Source organism: Pelobates fuscus, chromosome 3 (assembly GCF_036172605.1).
Source record: "Pelobates fuscus isolate aPelFus1 chromosome 3, aPelFus1.pri, whole genome shotgun sequence".
Taxonomy (NCBI): domain Eukaryota; kingdom Metazoa; phylum Chordata; class Amphibia; order Anura; family Pelobatidae; genus Pelobates; species Pelobates fuscus.
In genome coordinates, this window is record NC_086319.1 from 258529793 (window position 1) to 258550184 (window position 20392).

Sequence of the window (20392 nt, forward strand, 5' to 3'; positions counted from 1 at the left end):
GGCAACAATCTAGATCTACACTTCACAACACCGAAAACACACTAACCTAAAGGTGCTGTTTATTAACAGGCTGAAAAGATGAAGAAGGTAATATGTAGAAAAACACATTCTCTGAAAGGACTACTGCTCTCTGTCCTCTTTCATTCAGAGAACTTTTATTCCACCTTGATTTTTTAACGGAGGTTTAGGTTTTGTTTTTCTTATTAAATGGTTACTAAATGCAGTGCAATTCAACAGGCTACAAAACAAAATCACACTGAACTGAATTTTACCATCCTAGTATTCAGTGTCAAACATTATGTTTTCTGAATAAATAATCGAGTGCTACATGTCAAAGGGTTACTCAATAATTACAGAATTTCAGTAAATTAAATTTAAATGGCAAAATGTCCAAATTAGCGAAGCTATGGCTAGAGATAGGTTGGAGAATGTTTCCTGATCATCTATTTTATCCTTAATGGTGCCATTCAATTTAACTTGCTTTAATTCAGTGAATAAGCAACTCAACATTCATCTGTTTTACAATGTCTGAGTGTTCTGTTATTGATACAAAATTCAATAATCATATCGCGGAATGTAATTGTAGACTTGCAACAAGAATCAGGGCTCATAATTTCCACTTGTCATAGCTATTAGCCCTGAATATTGGAAAATTAGTCCTGGCTTGTAGAGGCTCATCCCTGGATAATTGTAGTGAACATGTCAGATGTTCTGATTGACTGAATCAGTCTTTCATTTATCAAGGCTGGTAGGGATCTTTGAAATTTGTGAATCCGGTTTTAAACATCGTAAATATTGGATTATGGATTACCCCTAGATTCTTGACTGGTGCTTTAATTTTTTTCTTCAGGAACAAGTAATAGTAACAACTGTTAGGTCATTAGATTGATTCATGCTATTTTAGAGACAGAACTCTTGTGTAAAAATATATACTTAAACACAAATAACTACAAATCCAATAGGTAAGAACATCAGCAAGCAGTTTTGTGAAGTAAACAAAACAGGTATATATCTGCACCTTAACCAAGTTCAATTTAAAGGGACGCTCTTTTCACCAGAACAACTACAGCTTACTGGCGAGTATAATCATTCCCTTCAGGCTTTTTGCAGTAAACACTGTCTTTTCAGATAAAAGGCAGTGTTAACATTACATCCTAGGGATACCTCAACTGGCCACTCCTCAAATGGCTGCTAGAGATGCTTCCTGAAACTGCTATGTTTTCGGCTGTAGGGTAAAAACTAGAGGGATCTGGCACCCTGACCACTTCATTGAGCTGAAGTGGTCTGGGTACCTATAGTGGCCTTTAATGACTAGCATGTCGAACACTAAGCATGACCTATTTGTTCTTATTATTGCCTTTGCGGTAGCATGATATGAATTTAGTTGTCAGCTTTCCACTAAAAGCTGGAAAATCCGCAATTAGCCATATTTGTAATCTTTGTAAATGAAGCTACTTGTGTAAAGTAACCAAAAGCCACACGCATATAATTACATTCATGGTTTTATTAACAAATAACTGTGGGCTGCACTGCTCTGAGTTGTAGGTGACAGCTGAGCTAGGATTGCCCCTCTGTCATTCCTAGGTGCAACATAGACTGCATCACACAGAGCAACTTTCTGCACAAAAAATGAAATGCTGCAGGTTAGGCAAAAAAAAAAAACAATCAAAAAAAAAAAAAAACAACAAGTTTCATTTGTGGATCATGTGCTGCTATAACAGGGCATGACATTGTCTTCGAAACTACAAGCCAGACAAAATGATGTTAACATTTATATATTTACCCTTTCTGTAAAATATTTGTCTCTCACATGTCCTCAGTCTGTAAGCATCCACCTATTGTCACTATACATTTTCTCTTTTTATCATTTACATACCTTGTCGGTAGTCATTCGTTTGCTTTCACAGAAAGACTTAAGGAGCTCTGTGACCTTCCTGCAAAAATAAATACATAAATAATAAAAAGAGAGATAGGCAGATAGATACTATAGAGGAGCAAAGGCAAATGGGCTAATATCAACAAAACAGACTGCAAAACAAAAACAAAAACTGTGTTTAGAACAAAAAATATAAATAAATAAGTCACTTACTTGGATACATCAGCAATGTGCATGTGACGTAGCTCAACCCAAAGATCATCATCTTCATCCAGGAGGACCTGCTTCTCTTTGGAGTCCCCAATCCCAGTTGTCTCATAGCTAAGGAACAGAAAAATGTAAAGTAAATAAGAGTGTGATCTTGTATTTCTGGCATTAAAGTGCACTAGTCCCTACTTTGCTAACCCTTGTCTATAAGTACAGAGTTCATTACTGAGCCTAACGACTACAGCTATTGCCTCCATTTGAGCAGCACTGAGGAAGACGAATCACTGATGGTTACAGGACAAGTTGTGGTTCCAATCACCCTAGTTTCAAGATTTAAAAAAAAAAAAACGGAAAAATAAAAACCCTTACATCTTATATATTATTTTAGATTTACTATGAGATGAAGTGTTGTGTAGATAAACAGACATACAGACAATTCAGAAACAGACTAATTTACAAAAGTTTAAAATACTTTAAAACAGAATTAGTTTTCTATAATATGAAAATGTATGAGATATTTCTATTATGTAGTCTTAAATCGAGATTCTGAAAGAGCACCTACTGGTATATGTCTTGTTGGACGTCGAGGAGATCGTAAGCCATAGCCTGAAATGTAAGCTCATGCAGCAGGGGAGAGACGGGGTCATATCCACGATCTACAATCAGGAGCTGAGAACGAGACTTGTCTGGACCCTGACAGAATGAAAAAGTACATGGGTTGGAAGGACCACCAAGTACACAAAGGAAGGAAGGGGACACATGCATAACAAAAAGGACAACAGAAAGTTATACAGCAGGGTAATAATGATGCATATTTTTTACAATACAAACAAACAAACAAAAAACACCTCTCACCTCTCCCATACTGGGGTTGTCAGCTTTGAATGCATTCAGCCTGTCCAGCACCATGTGAGCAAGAGTTGCATTGTCCTCATAGCCACTGGGGATGAGAGAAAGTAGGTTTCTGTCCTAGAAACTCATATCAAGCAAAAAGGATCTCAACTACACATTCACTAGAAGGGCACCCGTTTAATAAATGCAGTAGGACAGGGGTGCCCAAAAGGTAGATCCACAGATGTTGTAGAACTACAACTCCCTTGATGCTTTGCATGCCTTTAGAATGCTTTAACAATGACAGAGCATCATGGAGTAGTTTTAAAACATTTGGGAATCTATCTTTTGGGCATGCCTGCAGTAGGCCATGCTGCAAGCTAGGGGAAAATCAACTTTTTTTATGAATTGGGTGCCAAAAATGTGGGTAATTTAACTCAAATTAGTGCAACCCCCCCCCCCCCCACCAAAAAACAAAACAATGCGCATGTGTGAGCATGCGTGCACACCAGAGTTCAATCACCATAAGTTCTCCGCATAAAATATTATTTCAGAAAAGTACAGAAGAATTAAAAAAAAAAAAAACTGTTCTGCAAAAAAATGTATATTACCCACCAGGTCACCACTGTTCCTGGCATTTATCAGAATAATCTACAGAGTAAATATTTTAGGCTGGTTTGATGTATTTCTATAAACCCTCGGTTTAATACCCAGTCATATACATTATGCTTGCACTAAGGGAACATATTATGTAACCTGTATCTTAATTCAATAAATGTTATAACTTATTACACTTTTTTTGTTGATGCAAGGTAAATTAGCAAGCAAGAAGATCTGCCGGAAATGGAAATAAATGTGTATGAACGTGTATAGAAGTAATGCCACCACCACAATTACAGCGGCCTCAGGGTTACCTTCTATATCTGACAGCTGGGTATTCTTTGAGGGTCTCACATAATGTTGCAATCTGCTCTGCTAGCTTCTCCAAGCATTTGTTTCTTTCCGCTCTTCCAAATGGGCTGAAGAGAGTGTGAAAAGACTCCTGTGCATCCAAGCAATAGACCTAACAAAGCAGAGGTTTAGTGCTTTTCTATTGTACCTACTGTTAATACAAAAACCACAGATTGCCTTTTCATTAGACGCATACAGAATGTAATATGCTGCTAACATATGTTGAAATATGGGTCAGTCAGCAAGACAACAGAGCTTAGTCATAGACCACTGGCCAGGAATTTGTGAGCCTGAAATGTATTAGATATTTATGGCTTTCACCTTTGCTGTATATGATTTATTTAACATGCATTAAACAATATGTATTTTTAACATTCATCTAATGAAATTGAAAATGAAGATTTTGATGCAGTTGATCGATTTGTTTTGGATTAAAATGACACTGCGCTAAAGTGAACCTTATCTTCTTTATTAGAAGTAAAAAAGTTAATAATAGATAGAAGCCTAAATGGTTGAAAGCTGCAGACATCACCACTTCTGCCCATTGGAGTGGTCTGGGTGCCAACTCATATCACCCTTAACCCTGCAAGTGTAATTATCGCAGTTTTTATAAAGTGCAATAATTACGTTGCAAGGGTAAGTCCTCCTCTAGTGGCTGTCTATCACCCAGTATTCCGGCCTCTTAAAACACGCTATGCATGAGGACCTCCAGGGTCGCTGGAATCCCCATAAGAAAGCATTGAATAATGTTTTCCTATGGGGCGGACTAAGGCACGAGCAGCTACTGCTGTGCATGCGCATTAGGTCTCCCCCTGCCGGCTGACATCGGCGGAGGAGGAGTGTGGGCTGAGCCAGACCCAGTGCCGAGAGACATCGGCGCTGGATTCAGGTAAGTCACTGAAGGGGTTTTAACCCCTTTAGCAACATGGGATGGGGGCACTGCCGGATCCTGCAGTGCCAGGAATACAGGTTTGTTTTCCTGGCACTGGAGAGTCCCTTTAAATATGAAAGTCTCTAATTCTGCAAAGTAGTACTTGACAGTGGCCAAGCAGATAAGCCTTCTTGGTTCATAAAACATACGTGTTCTAGTATAGATCGTATTACAGGGTCGCCATCAGGGCATGGCAACCATGATAATTGACCAGGGCCCGGACTGCTGTGGGATTCCCAGGCCACACATTCCTTACGTGCACATATATATAGGGATTATTGCAGTATGTGTGTACCTGCAGGCCACCTGCTACCGATACTGCAGAAGGAGCCCAGCCAGTGTCATCTTAACTTAACTCCAGCTCCTCTTTCTTTAACTCTTGCGAGCCCGCGGCCAGCAGAGCGTTGACACTGGTTACTATGGCAACACTCCGTGCGGCACACAGGTAATGCTTGCAAGAGTTAGAGAGAGAGGAGCTGCTGTACAGTGAAGATGGTGCTGGCTTGGCCCCTTCGACAGCTGGCTCCCTTCACCATGCCACCGGACCACCAGGTAAAGTAATCTCCACCTCCCCCACACACACTCTGCATCCACTACATACATAATACATTCACTGCACAAACACATACTGCATCTTATACGCACAAACACTACATCTACTATACACTCTGCATCCACTAAACACACACACTGCAGCCCCGTGGGCGGACTCAACAGGGGCCCCGTGGGCGGACTCAACAGGGGCCCCGTGGGCGGACTCAACAGGGGCCAAGACCTTAAACTGTGTCAGGGGCATCAAAGTTTCTAATGGCAGCTCTGACGCATCCTAGCCTAAACTAATCTATACACTGTTGATTCAAAGATAGCTGGTCAAGAAAAAAAAAAAAGAGAAAAAAAAATGTACCAATGCAAATTTAAGGAAAACATAAGACAATTAACCTTAAAAAGAAAAATATGATGAACTCATATACTGATGGTTTAAAAGTATAACTTACCTGAGACTCATTAGGGAGGAATGCCAGATTGATTTCCTTCAATGTCTTTATTACTTTTGGAACCCTTGATTTTCCCAACTCATTAAACAAATGTTCAGGGCAAGCTGGAGATGACAGAAGTGAGATATGTGTTTATGGTTGTAGAATAAATCTAACTTATGGTGTTACAGGCACTTTACTCCATAATCCCCTTCTTGTACATGACTACAGACACTATACTGTATATCCCCCCTCTTATACAGTCATACAGGCACTATACTGTATAACCCTCCTCTTATATAGGCACTATACTGTATAGTCACGCTTACAATGTACAGTTAATACAGCCAGCACACTGCATTATTCACCTCTAGTACAGTCCTATATACCGCTGCTCTATACTCTACCTCATGTACACTCCGACAAACACATGCACGCTAATCCACCTCATGCATATTCCTACAGGTTCTATGTTACAATAAATCTTTTGTAGAGTTTTAAAGGAAACATGCTCTATGTTCCTGACTATATTAGATATGGTATTTACTTACTGTCTGTGAAGAATATATGAGCTGCTTTGTACATGGGTGCACATGGGTCTTTGAAGTCAGAAATAAGAGCTCGAACAGACTGGGGAAGTGAAACACGAAAAATTGAAGACACAAATGCATTAAGGTTTTATTTATTTTATACCTATTTGATTGCCACTCTAGGTATCAAATTAATTATCCTCTTAAAAAATATATTTTGCAGATATTTCCTTTAACTATTAAAGTATGTGCATACAAAAATCAAGTGCGGAGATTAGATTAGATTTTAAAATCCACCTCCACCATCATTAGTTATGTGATAGTACCCCCATGAAAGCCACAACAGGAGGAATTCAAGAGGTTTATTGACTGGTGTGCATAGTGTATGGATTATATACCAATTTCACCATTTATAACCAACTTAATGATTTTGTTTAAAGGGCTCACAGTATAGGCTTGAAAAGGGAAGCTAGAAATATCGAAAAGCCTGCATGCAGCCAGTGGAATGATAGAATCTCCATAGAGTTCACGTCCCATCGGTTTCACAGTGATTAGAGAAACATAGGTAGACCTTTACAAGGTACACAAACATTACGATATTTTAAAAAAAATTATCATGTTTATTGTAAGACCGGGTGATGTGCAGTCAATAGAACAGCTATTCTAAGTTGACAGTGTGATTTAGGTTTCCCTTGGTAAGAAAATTACTGGCCTACCCCCTGTGCTAGTTTCAAATAAGAAGAAGGCTGCATCTAGCTGAACATCGTAAGCCAAGCATTAGATAGATTTACTCCAGATGCCCATTATGGTGGCATATTGTATTCTATTCTAAAATGTAGTCCTTTGTTGCCAAATTGACATAAAAGACTACAGATAGCTAGGAGAAATTAAACCAATTTAACTGGGCATTATTTTTTTTAGAATGTAGAAATGGACATTTCATACCAACTAAAATACTCAAGTTTTGTGTGGTTTAACATCTCTAAAGATTTGAAGCTTTGGTAGATCAATCCCACAGTGCACATCTGGACTTTGACCCTACCAGCAAATGGCTGTCCAATGTACTATAAGAACTTTAGTTTTAAACAAAAATTCATCCGTTTTACGGACAGGGCCACAATAGTAATATTTGTACAGTCATTTTTCAACTGAAATATTGTAGGAATCTAGGGTAACAAACTCACTGGCTTCTACCTGTTCCACAGTACAGGACATTGCTTCAAGAGATCCAAAAGAGAGTGAAAATTGATAGCGTTTTGCCTTTCTTCAGTTTGCTAGAGATGGACGGGGAGGCATGAGAGAGAGCGAGAGAGAGAATAGAGATGAAAAAAAGGAGAGCAGGAGAGAGCGAGAGAGACAGACCGACCGGAAGAGAGAGAGAGAGTCAGAGAAAGAAACAATTAGAAAGTCAGAGAGAGAGGGAGGAAAAAAGAGAAACAAAGACAGAAGAGGAATGGAAAGAAGGGATGAAAGGAGAAAAAGAAAGCAAGCATGTTTAAGACCTATTTTTTTTATTATGTATGTTTTAATACATAATTTACATTGCCTATACAGTCAAATAACTAATCCCCATTCATGTCACATTTCAGCCAATCAATGTTACTATATAGGAAAATGAGTAACAATACTTACCAGAATGTTCTTTTCCTGGCTATTTCTATGGCAACATCACTAATGGGTTAAATCTCTACTCACTCATGACAAAGTATCAATTAACAAATATTAATAATTTCCCCTCCTTCTGTAAAAGCCTAAGTCTTATTAAAAAGCCTCTAGTTCACGGGTGTCAAACACAAGGCCCCGCGGGCCGAATCCGGCCCGCCGGCCCCCTTAATGCTGCAGCCGCCCGAGCGCTCTGCAGAGAGCCTCAGGCGGCTGCAGCTTTGCCCGGGCTGGTGCGTCCATGAGGGCGCACCGCCCGGGCGCAGCATGAGGAGAGGGACTAACAGGAGGGAAGCGCTCAGCGCTCCCTCCTGTCAATCCCTCACTGTAGCGTGGCCGAGCCCTGTATAGTCCGCCGGTACAGGGAGCATCTGTCTCCTGTACCCGGCCGGACTAACAGGAAGTGAACACTGAGTGTTCACTTCCTTTTAGTCTGGCCGGGTACAGGAAACAAAAGCTCCCTGTACCCGCGGACTATACAGAGCTCGGCCACGCTACAAAACAGGTAGGGGAGGGTGGGGGGATAAATTCACAGGGAGGGGGGGGGATAAATTCACAGGGAGGGAGGGGGGATAAATTCACAGGGAGGGGGGAAATTAATGGATAGGGAGGGGTGGGGAATAAATGGACAGAGAGGGGAATACATGGACGGGGGGGATAAATGGACGGGGGGGATAAATGGACGGGGGGGATAAATGGACGGGGGGGATAAATGGACGGGGGGGATAAATGGACGGGGGGGATAAATGGACGGGGGGGATAAATGGACGGGGGGGATAAATGGACGGGGGGGATAAATGGACGGGGGGATAAATGGACGGGGGGATAAATGGACGGGGGGGATAAATGGACGGGGGGGATAAATGGACGGGGGGGATAAATGGACGGGGGGGATAAATGGACGGGGGGGATAAATGGACGGGGGGGATAAATGGACGGGGGGGATAAATGGACGGGGGGGGATAAATGGACGGGGGGGGATAAATGGACGGGGGGGGATAAATGGACGGGGGGGGATAAATGGACGGGGGGGATAAATGGACGGGGGGGGATAAATGGACGGGGGGGATAAATGGACGGGGGGGATAAATGGACGGGGGGATAAATGGACGGGGGGGATAAATGGACGGGGGGGATAAATGGACGGGGGGGATAAATGGACGGGGGGGATAAATGGACGGGGGGGATAAATGGACGGGGGGGGATAAATGGACGGGGGGGGATAAATGGACGGGGGGGGATAAATGGACGGGGGGGGATAAATGGACGGGGGGGGATAAATGGACGGGGGGATAAATGGACGGGGGGGATAAATGGACGGGGGGGATAAATGGACGGGGGGGATAAATGGACGGGGGGGATAAATGGACGGGGGGATAAATGGACGGGGGGGATAAATGGACGGGGGGGATAAATGGACGGGGGGGATAAATGGACGGGGGGATAAATGGACGGGGGGGATAAATGGACGGGGGGGATAAATGGACGGGGGGGATAAATGGACAGAGGGGATAAATGGACGGGGGGATAAATGGACGGGGGGAATAAATGGACAGAGGGGATAAATGGACGGGGGGATAAATGGACGGGGGGAATAAATGGACGGGGGGAATAAATGGACAGGGAGGGGGGGAATAAATGGACAGGGAGGTGGGGAATAAATGGACAGGGAGGGGTGGGGAATAAATGGACAGGGAGGGGTGGGGAATAAATGGACAGGGAGGGGTGGGGAATAAATGGACAGAGGGGGGGGAATAAATGGACAGAGGGGGGGGAATAAATGGACAGAGGGGGGGGGAATAAATGGACAGAGGGGGGGGGAATAAATGGACAGAGGGGGGGAATAAATGGACAGGGGGGGAATAAATGGACAGAGGGGGGGAATAAATGGACGGGGGGGGAATAAATGGACAGAGGGGGGGAATAAATGGACAGAGGGGGGGAATAAATGGACAGAGGGGGGGAATAAATGGACAGAGGGGGGGAATAAATGGACAGAGGGGGGGAATAAATGGACAGAGGGGGGGAATAAATGGACAGAGGGGGGGAATAAAGAGGGACACGCAAGGGAGAAGAGAGTGACAAGGGATGGGGAGAAGAGAGGGACACGCAGGGGAGAAGAGAGGGACACGCAGGGGAGAAGAGTGACAAGGGAGGGGGGGAGAAGAGAGGGACAAGAGGGGGGAGAAGAGAGGGACAAGAGGGGGGAGAAGAGAGGGACAAGGGGGGGAGAGATTGACATCCATCACACACACACAATGCACCCCTTGCACACAGAAAAACACACAATGCACAATGTGATGTGACAGATCCAACGGCTGCCTGAACCCTTCTCTCCTGTACTGTAAGTACATATGATGTGTGTGTTTGTGTGTGGGGGGGGGGGGGAGTCTGCCTATTAGGGGGGGGTCTGCTTATTATTCTGCTTAAAAGTCTGAGCGGTAAGCTTTGGATATACTGACCACTTCCGTGTCAGAAAAGTTAAAAAAAAGTTAATGCCTTGTGTTTGCCATGTGTTTGGCAATATTTGTATGTTTCAAAAAAAAAAAAAAAAATTACTGTCTGTTACCAAAAATCATTTTTCAATAAATTGTACATTTGAATATCTACTTGCCATTATTCTGACTATGTTTCTGCTTTCAGAGCTAGTTATTACTTACATTATTACAAAAAACAGTAATAATTGAATGCAGTGACAATTTATGATAATAAAGAGTGGACACATAGTCCTACAGATACAACCGGCCCTTTGAGGGTGACCAAACTGCTGATGCGGCCCCCGATGAATTTGAGTTTGACACCCCTGATCTAGTTCAACAGTGGGATGTTGATGCTGCCATGGAAATTGCCAGGAACAGAAAATTCCAGTAAGTAAGAGAAATATTGCCCACAGATAAGATACCATGAAATGGCTTCTGAACCCACATTCAAAGTATTCCATAGTATCAAGCCACACTATAATTGGAAGCCCAGAGAGTTGTCAGGGTGAGAAACAATATAAACTTCCATAAGTGGTTTACTTGTACAGGGACTTTTCTAATTATTTGGAAATTTGTAACAAACCATAAATCGGCCAAGGTGATTTCATAACAGAGGTGTATATAATATATCCTATGGGATAGATTATATCACTTCATATAGGAAAAAAAATAAAAATAATTATATATTTTTTTTTATTGCTTCCAGAAGAATAACCTACTTAAGCATTCTTCCTGGAGTTTATATTTTTTTCAACTTAATTCCTTGAGTATTAAAGACATGACAAAAATATGGATTGGGAAAGTATGCATGTTGCTCATATTGTTAATAGATTAAATTACGACCCCATTAGAATGAAATCAGACAAGCAGTCTATATTCTTGCAGTCAGAGCTGGGGCGGCGGGGCCTGACAGGCATCGTGAGCAGTTGCACATCGAATGAGCTCCAGGAGATATCCTGCAAACTGGCCTCTTTTTAACGTCTACAGCGCTAATTTAGCAATATACAGATCTGTCGATTTTGGTGCAATCTTGGGGCTACTAATCCATGCTTTTGGAGGCTGACTCAGCATTACTGCCTGTCAACCCACCGAGGCGATCCTGAAGCCTAGCAACACTGGAGCGAGGGAGGCAGCCAATCCCTTAACCGGACCTGCCAGAGGAAGCAATGGTGGATTGCCTCGTTCAACTCCTACCCCCCCTTCCGCCCACCAGTGAAAGATATCTCAGAACATTAAGCTTCCCACTGACATCTGGGACTGGCCTGTGCACACAAAGATAAAATATCAAAGACTAGCTTTGATGTCCAAGATGATGATGGAGTTTGACTCCACGAGGCATGTGAAGCCTCAACTGGACTTTCTCGTAGCATTTGATAGCATATGCTTGGGACCAGTGGAGGCAATGTGAGGACCCCAGCTTGATGAATGCACATGAGGCTAATGTCATCAGCGCTAATCCTGCTTGCCCTTGGGAGGGACAACCAGATAGGCCCACGGGGGAGAATATCCGGGTTGCACTGATCCACCCCCCCTACTTGACATACCCATTATCGGAAGAGGAGACGTTCAAGAGACGCAATGCATTGGGGTCGAGCCTCACTTCACTCCGACTGTGAGGGTAACTGTCATGAGGCAAACCTGTTTCCTGGTGTTGACGCTTGCGAGTTGTCCCCACTAGCTGTTGGGATGCTTGGAGGAGGTTTTTCTCTGTTCCGCTTGGCACGTCGCTGGTATCAGCCTTGCAATGTATGGGGCTCCCCACTTTTACCTGGAACTGCCATCCTACGCAAAGTGACCCCTTGACCATGAGGAGATTTGCCTCTAACCCTTTGTGACCCACGGATACGGAGATATTATACGCCTTAGGAGTACAGTCCTAATTTGTTCAGTATTCATTTCTATACCTTTTCACAGCTAATGAGCAGATATGCATGCAATTTTAAGGGACACTCCAGGCACCCAGACCACTTCTGCCCATTGAAGTGGTCTGGGTGCCAACTCCCATCACCCTTAACCCTGCAAGTGTAGTTATTGCAGTTTTTATAAAGTGCAATAATTACCTTGCAGGGTTAAGTCCTCCTCTAGTGGCTGTCTATCAGACAGCCACTAGAGGGACTTCCAGGTTCATAAAACACAAAAAGTGTTTTAAGTAACGCTGGACGTTCTCATGCTATGCATGAGGACCTCCAGCGTCGCCGGAATCCCCATAGAAAAGCATTTAATAATGCTTTCCTATGGGGAGGTCTAATGCGCGCGCACACGGCCATTGCCCCAAAGGCGCATAAGGTTTCTGCTGCTGGCTGATGGCAGGGAGGAGCGTGGGCAGAGCCTGACCCAGCGCCGAGGGACATCGGCACTGGATTCAGGTAAGTCACTGAAGGAATTTTTTTTATCCCTTCAGCAACATGGGATGGGGAGTGGGAGGTAGGGGAGCACTGCAGGATCCTGCAGTGACAGGAAAATGGGTTTGTTTTCCTGGCACTGGAGAGTTCCTTTAAGTTGTATCAAATGTAACATTTTGAGTTGCACAGAAATAACCTTCATTTTGGTACCAGACAAAGTAATGCAAATACTTTTTCAGGGGCTAGGCTTCCCTTTAGTAGTACTGTGCAAAAACAAGATCTTGAAGTCTCTTGGTGTACCAGTTCTTATTTTTAAAATGAAGTGTGTATGTTGCCGTATTGTGCTTGCATTATTTATGACTGCAGTTGCTTTGTAATGTTGTGTGTGTATGTGGCTGTTCTATTGTATACGTTTAGGAGTAGTTTGTGGTAGTGTGTATGATACCTATGAGTGTGGACTGAGTATTAGGACTACTGGTAGAATTGTGCGTCTCAGTAATATGTCACATTGTGTGTTTGGTGGTGTGTGTGGCTGCTTGTGGGGTTGTGTGCGTGTATGTGGGTTGTCAGTGGTGTTATGTTTGTGGGGACTGTGCATGTTTGTGTGTAGGCTATTTGTATTATTTGTATGAGGGGGGAGGCTTTTTCTGCAGCACTGTGTACATCTAGCAGTGTGATTGGCTTCACTGGGGTCCAGTGGGGACTGGACTGGCCAGGTACAGGTAATATGGGCTGCTCTACTCCAGTGTGGGTTTCCATTCTCAAATGCTGGGAGGAAGTGATCTAAGATTTGCAATGCGTAAAATGAGGATTGTCCCTCAACACCTGCAATCACCGCCGGTTTGCACTAGCAGATATCTGAAATCCCACTGGAATTACTGATAGGCCAGAGCCTGTTTGTTTCTGGCATCTACGAATGCCATGCAAAGGCATCTCATGTGACATAGGTTGCTTATCCCCACCCTAGCTTAATTGAAAGGTAGGTACTTGTGTATTTGCTTAAAATGCATTATAACATACATTGCCAATTCATGAAAACAAAAAACAGGACGGCCTTATGTAATGAAAAGCATAGTAAATTCCACAGCCCACATTTATGCTAATCAGTAATCTAAACTACTGATGCACTTACTTGGGACGAGTAGCCCAATAGAGGTTGATAAGCTGTTGCAGGCCTGTATTCCACTGGAATATGGAGATTTTACAAAACAAAGTCTAATCAGCTTAAACCTGGATTAGGTCAGACACCCGGTCACTAAAAGGAGTGCACCCAGGTAGTCACCTTGCATAGGTGCCATATATTGGGTCTTCAGTGACAAGAGGCTGTACCCTGGCAGAGCCTTCAAAAATATTGGCTTGGTGAGCATAAAATAAAATTTAGGCCTGCTAGATTGGCTCCTTCCTAACAGCTCAAGGACAGAAAAAAAAAGCCAGAGGCTTCTATAGAAGGAGGGAAATTTATTAAAATGTGTTAATGGATACTACCTATCCTGACTGTTGAGCGAGGATTTAACCCATTAGAGATACTGCCATGTGGGCCAGGAACATTTGTTTATAAAGCTCTGACAAGCTGTGACTCTGCTTTACAGTAATGTATTGTGTATCATTACAACTCTTGCTTTGACAGGCACAAAAGAGATACAGTAGGTTTAATAGTTTTGCCCATAAACTTAAAAACTTACAAATCAATCATTATGGGGCAATTATCATAATTACCATTTATTATTATCATCTGAAACTATCAGTGATACAAATTGCAGCATTCCCTAGACAAAGTCAATTACCTTTTCACAAGGCGTAATCAGATAAATAGCTTCCAGGCTGGGGATCGGCTCTCTCCTCTTATTCACATCTTCAACAACTAAGGTAAATAATAAAACATAACATTAAAATTAAAAGGAGTATAACATCTATATCATATCTTTTTTGTGCTGATACAGTTGAATATAGATATGTGACTTTCTTGTAATTTTTTTTCCCTGGAAACTGCACTAAATAGTAGTTTAATCATTCATGAGAAGTGGTCATTAAAGGGTTACTCCACCATGACTACTACTGCTTTTGTAAGTGGTCATGAAGGTAGGATTCTGGGTGTGCAGTGTTTCTGCTTGAAACAGTGCACATTCAGAATAATTTGCACTTGTATGCCAGTGGCATGTTGCATGCCTCGCACAGATGACTTGCGCAACCTGGAACACTGTTCCGGACTGCCTAATGCCAATTCTGTGCATAATTGATGTCTACCATCAGACATAACTGCTTCTCCCATGCAGGCTAGAAGCTCATCTATTGTCTCTCCTCCTCCCAATCCGGTATTTAAAAAATTAAAATGTAAGTCCCCGATCTCGCTCCACTTCCCTCCCTTTGCCAGTTCAGGGTGCATGCACCTTGAGCTGGTAAAATGGTCCAACCAAAAGCTTCTCTATGGGAAGCCTTTGTTTGGGCCTCGTCACGGCTCCTGTGATGTCAGACTTGGGAGCACCAAGCAGTTTCGCCCAGCACTAGGTAAAGGTTAGTAAGCAATTTAAAAATGCTCTTTGAGCGTTTTTTTTGTGGGGAACCAATGGAGTAATGCCAATAGGGTATGATTATATCATCAGTGAAAAGGGTTGGGGAAACTTGCCTTACAGTTTTTTCTTGACTTTCCATAAACCCCTTGATACTCGCTACAAGTCTAACTACATAATCCATAAACCCCATGATACTCAGAGGCTTATAATATATGCACAAACCTCTCCTGAAAAGAATGGGAATGAACTGGACAGGCTGACAGACATTGTCACCAACGTACTACAGGGTAAATATGGAGATTCATTAAATCACAAAAGTTGAATGGTGTGATTAGGATTTAATAAAACTTACTAGTAATGCCTTCATCTAGCATATCTGACATTTTGCAGCAGGAGGACAGTATTCGCATGCTCGTGTGGTCAACAAGAAGAACCTGCGGGGATCAAAAAAGAAATATCACTAAAGGCCAGACACTATATCACCTCATATATTCTGAAGTTACCGTAGAACACTTAGATTTAAGGAACCAAGGGAGCCAGTTTCCATTACTTATACTTATAAGTTGCATAGATACACATACAATCTCCCAACTAAAGGATTGAGCAAGTAACCAACTAGTCCAAACTGAAAAACACTGAACAATACAAGTGTAGTAAACTTCATGTTGCTTAGACTGACACCCTAATGCAAGCATGTCAAACACAGGCCAAATGAACAAGGTTTTAGTTTATGTGGGCTGCAAAAAAAAAACAACTTCAGTTTTCACAAAAACATAGGTTTATTTAGAAAAGTACAGTATAAAAAAAAAAAAAAAAAAAAAAAAAAAAAAGTTTCCTAACTGACACTGGCCATCCTCACACTCATAGGTCTTCAAAGTAAATAAAAGAGCAAATTTGCTTTAAGGAGAAGTCCATTTGCATATAACCAATGTTTCAGTCCAACTTCCTTGACATATTTAAAAAATAAAAAAAGTTTTGTAATGGGACGTGAATGTATGCTGTTGGACAGCTGTAAAAAACAAAAAAATTAAATAAATAAAAAAAAGACGTTATCTTGCTGATTTTGAAGTCCTTTGAGTGTGTTCTTCACTTTGGCTGAGATCAGATATGTGACAAAAAGCTGCGTGGCCAATCTGCAGCTCCATGGGGAGAGTTCAGTGCCTCCATGCAGACCCAATCCAATACACTGCCTCCTCCCCAGATTGTAATATACTGCCTCCCCCTCCACCAAATCTAATACACTGACCCCTCCACCAAATCTAATACACTGACCCTAATCCCTCCACTCTAATTCAATACACTACCCCTCCTCCCAGTACTCTGATTTAATACAATGCCCTCCCCCCCAATTTAATACACTACCCTCCCTCCAACCACTCTAATACACTGCTCCCTCCTTCCCCCAAATTAATACAGTGCCCCCCTCCCTCCCTTAATTTAATACAGTGCCCACTCACTCCAATTAATACACTGCCCCCCTCCCCAATTTAGCACACTACACAGGAAGGTCCCCTCTTCCCCTACGTTAAGATGAGCCGCCGTCCTACAGTTCCAGCCCTGCTCTTCTCAAGCTGGCCAGACGCTTCTCTGGCACTGCGAGCAGGAGGGTGACTGGCCTGCAGGAGCAAGTAATCGGCCATGGGAGGGAAGACAAGAATCAGACAGGAAATATCTTTCCTATCTTGCAGCTGGTCGCAGCCACAACACAAAGTGGCCCCAGGCATGCAGCCCACAAATTTGACATGCTTGCCCTAATGGGACGCTGTACTTACTAGAACCACTACAGCTTAATGTAGTGGGTGAGGTGTCTATAGCTTGGCCCTGCAGACTTTTTAATGTAAATGCTGCCTTTTCAGAGCCAAGTAACATTTCTAGTGGCAGTCACCCTCACTAGAGTTGCTGCCTATATTAGTGCATGGAGATGCTAAATGTTCTCCATAGAGTTGCACTGATTCAATGCATCTCAATGAGAAGATGCCGATTGTTGCATGCAGAATATCCTTTCCTATGGGAAAGCATTGGAATGGCTAAGATCATCAGTATAAAGACAGGGCCAGCTGTGGCCAGACCACGACGGTGTGGGAGAAAAGGTCATGTCGGAACTATAGTGCCAAGAATACATGTTTCTATTTCTGACACTATAGTGTTCCTTTAATATCACGTAACTATGCAGACAGAACATTTCTGCCATATCGTTTACAATAAAAGTAGGAGTCATTTTTACTTTATGAGACAGCATACAAATACATAACATTTTGCTAGTAGATCATTCAGACCATTATAAAGTTTGCCTGCCTCATACAAAAACCAGCCATATGGGTCAAATGATCAAAATATCAATGTACTCTACACCTAATAAATGGTACCCATGTTAAGATTTTAAACTATTAATTGCCTGCAATTCAATCTTCCCCTAATGAACCATTGTTTTAACTTCACGGCTCTATTCTAACTACCACAAAATTCATTATATATACACACACAAGATTGTTTTGCTGACTAGATTAGGCTTGAATCATACACTTTATCCAGGACACTCGTTTCAGATAGGGTCAGCATCCACTGCATCTAGTAAAAACATACCAGTCCATATTATTAAGAAATTGGGGCACTGGAAATCTTCAGCATACGGTCACTGGATTCCCAAACCAGAAATAGAACTCAGACAAGCTTTCCAAAGTTTAAAGGAAATTTGGTTTATAAATATGCTAGTGGGCTTTCATTAGGAGTTCCCACAGAGTGCTACAGCTGCTAATTTTACATCAAGTCACTCAAAGTTACAATAAGCGCCATTATATACACGCTAATTCCATTTTACTTAATGGAATATTTGTCCTTTGTTGTATCCTGTTGATTTAATAAATTACGTATATTGCATTCATTTTTTCCCTCTTTATTTTACAGGCCTACTGGTACGTCTGTTTTGGCGCAACTCAGCCGACTTGCGTATTTTCCCTATGTTATGTTTATTTGTATTTCTTACAGCTTATGGTCTTTTGTGTCCCGACCACAAATATAAAGGCAGGAGCTTGGAGTTGTGGGAGGGACTACTTTTGGCTATTTAAAGTAATCACATTCACTAGCCAGTAAATGTATCTTGACCGTCGCAGCACGTACCCACCCTCCACTCCCAATTTTCAGAACACTTTTCTGGACTAATTACTTAGGTGGGCTTACCGGTACGTATGTTATGTTTATTTCTTACAGCTTATGGCCTTTAGTGTCCCGACCAAATTATATTATTTTGAGATATGGTCACACCCTTCAACTGTCAATTGTGATGAGCACATGAACGCATAATCTATAGCTAAAAAGAGAACATTTACAGGCAATATTAGGACGGCCCCCCGAACAAAGAAGAAATAGATATGGAATAGCTGTCTAGCAGAGGTGGTAAAACGTAATACTGTACTAAAGCTCAGTGACCATTACAAACAACACACAATATTTTAAAGGAGCATTCCTTTAAAATAAATATATAAATCACTGTCATCCGAACCACTCCAGTTATTACATGGTTACATAGCTGAAAAGAGACTTGCGTCCATCAAGTTCCGCCTTCCTCACATTTGTTTTTTGCTGTTGATCCAAAAGAAGGCAAAAAACAAACAAAAAACCCAGTTTAAAGCACTTTCAATTTTGCAACAAGCTAGGAAGAAAATTCCTTCTTGACCCCAGAATGGCAGTCAGATTTATCCTTGGATCAAGCAGTTATTACCCTACATTGAAAAATTATAATCTTATATTATAAAAATATTCTGTTTTTGCAAGTTTGCATCTATTAACTATATATAAATACACAGCTGTGTACCAGAAAATCTTTGATCGCTCTATGATTTCTTACCTTCCATTCCCCATCCTTCTTTACACTGGCAATCACTCCACTTAGGACTTCTAGGGGGAGAACAAAATTAATTCAGTTTAACAAGACAGTTCTTTGTGAAAGAATTATTGGAAAATAGCAAATGTCACTTTAAAAAGGAGTTTACCACTGGAGTAAAGGAAATCGTGATTACCAGTACACATGTACAGGCGAGTTGTATTAGGTTGGTTGCAAGTTAGAACTATATTTCAGCTATAAAATAAGTATTTACAAGTATACTGAAGGAAAAAAAAAAGCAAAATAAGCAATTTGAAAGCATTCATAAGAGACCAAAATAATTGGTTTTAGAATATCTCTGCCAAAAACTACAAAAATACTTTGTCAAGAAGGACATTTAATAATATAATAAATCTTATGGACACCAATAGGCATATGTAGTCACTATGTCACAGAAATACGGCCTCAAAACTATATACATATATACACATATACACACGACAATTTAGCAATTCATTTGTTTTATGTACGTTTCTCCATTTCAATCACACATCATGAGGAATGCCTACTGGTAAAATGTTTTTTGTGCTCTTTGTGATCATAAAAGATCTTTTTTTATTCATTAATGTACAAACATGACAGTTTCCGACATGCCAGGAGCAAGAAAGAGTATGCAGTGGAGGGGGAACTTGATGTGAGTAGATATTCCCTGCCATATCATTCTTCCCTCACACTGCCTGCTTTGTCCCAGTCCATCTTTCTTACCTGATCTGTTGAAGGGACATGCATCATTTTGACACAGTTGTCTCAATCTTTTAATGACACAGTTGTCTCAATCTGCAGGCTGAAAAAAAGCATGTAGAAATGCTTTTCTTTTTTTCCCATATTTGCCTGCTTATTCCTTTTTACACTTTCCACGACCACTCCATTGGGGACACTGTCATTGTCCTATCCCTAGGCATGCTGGAAAAGTGTATTGCAAACAAAATTACCACTTGAGTGATTTAATTTGGTCATGGTGGTAGATGTATGTATTAAGAAGTGGAGTGATATTAAGATTGCAATAAGTCCCTCTCCAACATGCACCAGAGTTTACAAAAGGAAAAGAATCATAGAATGTTTTTATATTGTTTTTATATTTTTCTTACATGCCGAGTATGAATTGGAACACCATTCAGTGAGCAATATAAGTACCTTTCTTTTCCTTTTGTAAACTCTGGTGCATGTGGGAGAGGGACTTATTGCAATCTTAATATCACTCCACTTCTTAATATTTTA

General features: G+C 41.7%; 1 protein-coding gene across 2 annotated transcripts in view; it reads right to left on the reverse strand.

The window, feature by feature from the left end:
- Positions 1 to 20392, reverse strand: part of STXBP2 (syntaxin binding protein 2) — a 47331-nt gene that overhangs the window by 11646 nt on the left and 15293 nt on the right. The window contains exons 2-11 of one of the 2 annotated variants that reach the window (XM_063448401.1): positions 19139 to 19188; positions 15647 to 15728; positions 14569 to 14645; positions 6322 to 6400; positions 5792 to 5895; positions 3829 to 3977; positions 2939 to 3023; positions 2646 to 2776; positions 2090 to 2197; positions 1877 to 1934 (exon numbers count right to left, since the gene is read on the reverse strand). In XM_063448401.1, the coding sequence (XP_063304471.1) occupies positions 1877 to 1934; positions 2090 to 2197; positions 2646 to 2776; positions 2939 to 3023; positions 3829 to 3977; positions 5792 to 5895; positions 6322 to 6400; positions 14569 to 14645; positions 15647 to 15728; positions 19139 to 19188 (923 nt within the window). Of the gene's footprint in view, positions 1 to 1876; positions 1935 to 2089; positions 2198 to 2645; positions 2777 to 2938; positions 3024 to 3828; positions 3978 to 5791; positions 5896 to 6321; positions 6401 to 7484; positions 7575 to 14568; positions 14646 to 15646; positions 15729 to 19138; positions 19189 to 20392 lie in introns of those variants that run through there. The other variant, XM_063448402.1, reaches the window with a different exon arrangement.